At 37.2% G+C, this 6,755-nt stretch overlaps 1 protein-coding gene across 1 annotated transcript; it reads left to right on the top strand.

Annotated features, from left to right (window-relative positions):
* The first annotated feature begins 1,696 nt into the window (after positions 1-1,696).
* LOC129770225 (V-type proton ATPase subunit D 1) lies at positions 1,697-5,450 on the top strand. Its single transcript, XM_055772922.1, has 5 exons — positions 1,697-1,856; positions 1,915-2,032; positions 2,085-2,448; positions 5,001-5,095; positions 5,174-5,450. The coding sequence occupies exons 1-5, from the start codon at positions 1,816-1,818 to the stop codon at positions 5,294-5,296; spliced, it is 741 nt and encodes a 246-aa protein (XP_055628897.1). The 5' UTR covers positions 1,697-1,815; the 3' UTR covers positions 5,297-5,450.
* Positions 5,451-6,755: the final 1,305 nt, after the last annotated feature.

The following is a 6,755-nucleotide window of genomic DNA, read 5'->3' as shown; positions in this document are numbered from 1 at the left end:
ATTCATGCAATTTTGCCATAGTTTTCATTGATTTGTGACACAGTGCATTGTCTTGATAAAACAGCACAATAACAAAAGTTGCTTCACTCTCAATGCTGTAACTCACCAATCGACCGATTGCTGTCAAATAATGACACATATCCATTGAAAGATGGTGTTTTGAGATAGTCAAGTAGATTTTTGCAAAAGGCGCTATATAGACGTAAACCTTATGAACTTTTCAACCGAACTGTTTCAGATAAAATTGATTTTTTGATTGTTGACCATGAGGGTTATTTTTGGTTTTGGAAAAAAAACTGAAGGGGGAGAGGTGCAACTAGATACTTCCGCACTCGGTGTGAGAGCTCCACTCGAGGTCACTGAATTTTGAATCGTTAGAATTTAAATGGAGCCATGGTGTAGGAGCAGTGGCATCAACTGGTTTAGAGGTGCAGAAACCCCTACAAAATACCGTCGATGGGAGTGAGAATGGATAAAAAAGGAGAAAGATACTATTAAAAAAAATTTGGTAAATATTGCGAATAGTTTTGAATACTGCGAACCGTTTAGGAGACATATTTTCATTTTTTTATGCATGATACTTAACTGTAGTACAAACAGTCATTGTTTAATAATTCAAAGTGTGATGTGTAAAAAATGTGTAAATACATCAAACTTTGATGAATTTTGAAACAATAACTATTTGTGCTACAGTTAGGTATTATGCATTGGAAGTAGCGAAAATATGTCTCCTACTAAACGGCTCACAGCTTTCAAGAGTATTCGCAATATTTGTCAAGATATTACTAATAGTAACTTACTCTGTTTTTGACCCAATCTCACCCCCATGATTTATTCACACTTCCATCGACGGTTGGGCAAACCCACTGTGCGTAACACTTTGAATACATCTTGAGCAACAGTAAAACTTTAAGAAAATTGTGAATAATCTCAGAATATATGTACAAATTAAATTAGGAAAAATAAATCTTGAAAATATTATTGATTCATTATCACCAGTAATTACAAAAAAACAAAAATAACGTAGGTGAAATATCAAATCGATCGTAATCGTTGGCGTAGTGCACAAATCGCGTAACGCTAACGCAAAACGTCAGTAAAAAGTCGTTTTGAATCAATTTCGCAAACGCGCAATGCACACGCGTGTTGTTTTGTTTACAACAAAAAATATACTTTCAAGATGTCACAGAGGGATTTTTGCGTATTGACCCACCATACTTAAGCTACCGTGTGTATGACATTAGGGGTGTAAATGACGTCATTGTTCAAATGTACATTAGCTATTCGCGTTGACGGTGGAATGGTGTCGCCATCTGGATACGACATTAGTTTGTATGAGGCCAACTATTCCCTGTCAGATTAGTCGGCCCTAAGGCAATTTTAAAGCTAAAATTTGTATGAAAATTCTTCCTTGGCGTTATTTTTCTACTAGAAATACATTTTTCTGACCCTAATTTAAACTACTTTCTATGAATTTTCATATATTTTCACCAAAACTTACCATTATAATATAAAATTATCATTAGACACAATTTTTGTATGATATTTTTACACTACTTGTAAGCAAAAGTGATTTTCATTTAGATAAAGTACTAATTTGATTTGGGAAAAATAATTTTCATTCATAATTTTTATTCCAAAAGGGTGTTCATTTCTTCTGCAAACCCATATTGTCATGCCTACTCCCCCATTCTGTAATACAAAGCTCAATGCCGTCAACGCGGATCACATGAGTGTAGCAAAACAGTCACTTGATCTTGTGACCTGTTCTGCATTGGTTCTTTCATTGGAAGATTTGTTACAAATTTATTGAGAATGTCAACGAAGGACCGTATTCCAATCTTCCCATCTCGAGGGTAATTATATTTGCGTATAAACTCAAGCCAAAACTAATTGGGAAATCATCCCGTTTAGAGCCCAAATGCAGATGAAGGCTCGTTTGGCTGGAGCTCACAAAGGTCATGGATTGTTGAAGAAAAAAGCTGATGCGCTCCAGATGAGATTCCGTATGATTCTTAGTAAAATAATAGAGGTAAATGGGATAAATGTTATCGAACTTTTTGGTACACGTTCCATGTTTACAGACTAAAACATTGATGGGTGAAGTGATGAAAGAGGCAGCTTTTTCACTTGCTGAGGCCAAATTTCTCTCGGGAGATTTCAACCAGGTAGTTCTACAAAATGTCACGAAAGCTCAAATCAAGATACGAACCAAGAAAGACAATGTAGCTGGTGTGACACTGCCGGTCTTCGAATCGTATCAAGACGGTAGCGATACCTATGAACTAACAGGACTGGCCAAAGGTGGTCAACAAATGCAAAAATTAAAGAAAAATTATCAAAGTGCGGTCAAATTACTGGTTGAACTTGCTTCATTACAAACATCATTTGTAACATTAGATGAAGTCATCAAGATTACAAACAGAAGAGTGAACGCTATTGAGCATGGTAAGTATATGTTCTAGGAAAATTGTGTTCAAATTTCGTAGCTATTCATCCCTTAGTGTTCGAATGACAGGGTATCGCATTGAATTTGTACCGTAGAACAACTTTTGAGTTTCCAGAAATATATAACAGCTCGGTGCTTTTCAAAGTCTGGCTTTATAATCTTTATTGTTTTGGTCAGGCGTGAAACATTGAAAAAACGAAAATAAGGATGTCTTTTTACAGAATAATATCAATCTGGGATGAATTACTGCAGGTTAATAAAGAGTAGGTCCTCATTCAGGCTCAATCAGTGCAAACAAACTATACGGCATGATTTCAACCAAAATATGAAATCTTCGACTTTGATAGTGATGAGTTATCCTGTTGGTCCTGAGAATCATTTTCTAACCAGCAAACTTCCAAAATATGGACAGATTTAGATTCTTTCTCAAAAACTCGGAATGGAGTGTATCTTAGCCCATAACATATAGCAAAGTGAAACTACGTTGTATATGTTTGGACATTAGTAGTGGAATATATATATATGTTGCCTTGTCTAATCAAGACCATCCGGGTAAATTTATCAGCGACTAACTAAAACTAAATTTTTCTGAGGACATCTCCTCTAGCAGTGGCCTGTATCAGCCTGGGAGCTGTTCAAAAATCTTCTTCACGTACGTTTCGTCATCCAACAGCATGCATCCTTCGTACTTCGTCAAAACCTTGTTGTACAACTTTCGAACGCGCCTTTTTGCTACGATAACCTTCTCACACACGGATTAGGATTGGGCGATCTTGGATCGATTTTCAGAAGATCGATCTCTTCCATTTCGATTTTCGATTTTTTTTTGGTTTTTTTGGATTTGTACCCGAAAAAATCGTAAAGATTGATCTTTTGTCTTCGATTTTTTCGATCCTTTTTTAAGGTACATCGAGTTTAATCTCATCACCTGCCAAGTTTTATGAACATAATGTAAACATTTGGATAACTTTCGAGAATGTCATATTAGTAATAGTAAATAGGATCGAGTAATCGATCTTTTTTCTTACGAAAATCGATCTTTTCTTTGCTATCTCAAATCTTTTTGACTGTAGAAAATAAATTTGTTTTCCAGTGAACATTGATTCTCACAAAAAATCACTTGGCAAATTTCATAAACATTGGACCCCTTTCAAGTTTGTCAAATTAGTAGTCGTAAATTTGGGAGAAGCAGTTTTGTAAGTTTGGTCATTATCGTTATCGTTATATTTGTGGTCACAAGTTATATTTACACCATCACATTCACTAGGCTGACAGTGAACATTGTGACGAGATGGGATGGTGACATCAGGTCCAGCTGAGCGTTCTTTACTAGAACTGGGACTACTAGCAAGATTTCGACTAAATGCCAGTGGTATGATACGATTGGATTCAACAGTTTGTTGAATTTCTAATAATAATTTTCAATTAATTTTTTTAATTGAATAATTCCATGACGGTTCAAGATAAATGCTCTGGAAATGCATTTTTTCTAGGCTTTAAAGTTGGCTTTTTGTGAATCAAATTGAAATGCCTTTGATGTTTGAATAGAAATGTGAAATGTTTTTTCATGTTTAATAAAAAGACCATACTTATATAGAACAAGTAAAAAAAATGGGAAAAAAGGCATTCGATTTCTCAAAGATCGATTCAGCAAAGATTTAATCAGTGAATCGACCCCTGAGCTCCCTTTTAGAAAATAAATCCATCAAGATTGATCTTTTTCTAAAGATCGCCCAATCCTAATACAGATTATTCGGATGCTACTTTAGTTAGAGTTGTGTTTTTCGACGATGTCGTAGTCTGAGAGGCCCGAGTTTGCCTTAATTGTTCTCAATATTTCGACCGATCGATTTCCGATCGTAAGTTCCACTACGACGCGTCCTATGATCCATCCGAACAACAGTTGTACGTTCACAAACACGTTTCAGTACATCATACACGGTCGATTAGCCACATTCAGCTATTTCGCGATTTTAGTATCTGACCACGCCGGAATTTCAATGTGGACATCAAAAGCAAATCTCTTTACTCGGCTTTCATCCTGCACAACTTCTTCAAAACAAAACGGATCAACTTTTGTTTTGGAACAGTTGTTTCAACCGTCGAATGACAAAGGGTTTCCAAACGAATTGTTGTCAAATAATTCAGGCACGCCTACTACGACCGCTGCTATAAAATAAAAAAGCCAAAAAAGAAGAAGACGAACGATTCGTTCGGCAACAACCACTGTCGAGTTGGCCTTGTTCCATAAGACGAGTTGAACCACTTACGCTCGTATTCCAGAAATCGGGCTCGACATAACACAGGCGAGTAGGTCCGATTCGAACATTCGGCTGCGATCGCTAGTGAATAATTTAGTTTGTTTTGATGTGTTTATTTACCCTGTTGATTTAGAGGCATAGGTATCCCTTTGTTCCGCGTTTATCTCCAGAAATCGTTTTACGGGTGAACTAGAATAGCATAAGCAATGTATGTTTTTAACTATCATCTATCAAATTTGATAGAGAAATTGGAAAATTTTACATAACCTTCATTTCATAATTCTTTACAGTAATAATTCCTCGTATCGATCGTACTTTGGCTTACATTATTTCTGAATTAGATGAATTGGAGAGAGAAGAATTCTATCGCTTGAAAAAAATTCAGGTATAGTACTCATCATACTTTTGACAAATATAAACTAAGTTGATAATTATTCAAAATTTCATATATCCTCATCTGAAGGATAAAAAACGAATTGCTAAGAAAAAGGAGGAAGAGCGCAGAGCAGCATTGTTGGAGAAAGGCATCGACGTTCGAGATCAAGCGAATCTTCTCGATGAAGGCGACGATGACATTCTATTCTAGATTAGCTTCCATGTATAAATGTTTCATATTACTTGCAGCGAATTATATAATTCCGAGAAAATAACAAGTTTGTAATGGTTTGAGTAGTGAGCAATTATTGTTCAAATGATTAAATAATACTAAATAAATGGCGATATATATGTAGTACAATATACATTTTCTGGTTTTATTGGGGATTTACTATTCGGAGACAAAAATGGTCGACACCTTCTGTTGGCCACAACAATATATTACAACGAAATAAAACAGTTTTCTGTGAAAACTAAAGAAATACTTTTATTGTGACCGTGTCGTTTTAAAGTTTACATACGAATGAGAAAAGCTTCTTCTCTCTTGCGTTCGTTATAAGGAGGTGTCTCGGCTCTTTGCTGCTCGGGTGAGTTCGGAGGCGCTAGTGGGTCGAGGGGTGAGCCGATGTGCGTTGTATATCTATCACTCCTCCTCAACGTGTATCGGCTATTCTAATGCTGAAGACAATCCTAGAGCTTCACTATGCTGCAGCAATTTTGATTGTCCGAGTGGTTTTGTAAATAAATCTGCTGTATTATGCTCCGATGGACAATATTGTAGTTTCACATCTCCACGGTCGCAAACATCTTTTACAAAGAATTGACGTGTTTCTATGTGTTTCGATCTTTTCGACGTTCGACCCGCATTCACGAAGGAAATACAACCCTGGTTATCTTCATTGATTATGGTTGCAGTTTCTTGCTCTTCACCAAAATCCCGCAGAAGTTGGCGAAGCCACACTGCTTCCTGGCGAGCTTCGCTGAGTGCAATATACTCTGCTTCCATTGATGACAGCGAAACGCATGATTGCTTGCGACTACACCAAGAAATTGCACTATTTTCATACATGAAAACGTAGCCCCTCGTAGACTTCCTTGTTGCTGAATCGCACGCCCAGTCAGCATCAGCAAAACCAAGTAAGCGCTGATTATTTCCGTCGAATGTCAATTTCAAATCGCTCGTTGAGTGCAGGAACTTCAGAACTCTTTTGGCTGCCAACCACTCCACTTGTGTGGTAGAACTTACTTTCTGTCCGAGGATCGACATACTTGCAGCGATGTCCGGCCCACTGTTCACAGAAACGTAAAGGAGTGCACCCACCAAGCTTCGGTAATCGTTGCCGTTCTCAAGTGGCTTGCTGATTCCAGCATCCTTTGCATATCCTGGATCCATCGGTGTTTTCGTAGGTTTGGAGTCCAAAAGGCCATACTTTCCTGCAGGATTCTCGATGTACCCTTTGAGACTAATTGAGAACTTTCCATCTTCAGCTGCTATCTCCATACCCAGGAAACAGCGAAGATCACCCAGCTCGGTAATTTCGAAATGTTTCTCAGTGCACTGTGAACACCTTCAATATGCTTTTCATTTTCACAAGCGACGAGGATGTCATCGACGTAAATAAGGACATATATGCGTTCTCCGTCAACATTTTTGCTGTACAGACATGGAT

Source organism: Toxorhynchites rutilus, chromosome 2, assembly GCF_029784135.1.
Source record: "Toxorhynchites rutilus septentrionalis strain SRP chromosome 2, ASM2978413v1, whole genome shotgun sequence".
Classification (NCBI taxonomy): domain Eukaryota; kingdom Metazoa; phylum Arthropoda; class Insecta; order Diptera; family Culicidae; genus Toxorhynchites; species Toxorhynchites rutilus.
The sequence above is the reverse complement of the archived record's forward strand: the minus strand, read 5'-3'. Positions and strand labels throughout refer to the sequence as shown.

Coding starts and splice junctions, on each gene's coding strand:
- LOC129770225 (XM_055772922.1), top strand. CDS start 1,816: ATGTCAACGAAGGACCGTATTCCAATCTTCCCATCTCGAGG. Junction 2,449..5,000: donor AGTGAACGCTATTGAGCATG/GTAAGTATATGT, acceptor AATTCTTTACAG/TAATAATTCCTCGTATCGAT. Junction 5,096..5,173: donor ATCGCTTGAAAAAAATTCAG/GTATAGTACTCA, acceptor CCTCATCTGAAG/GATAAAAAACGAATTGCTAA.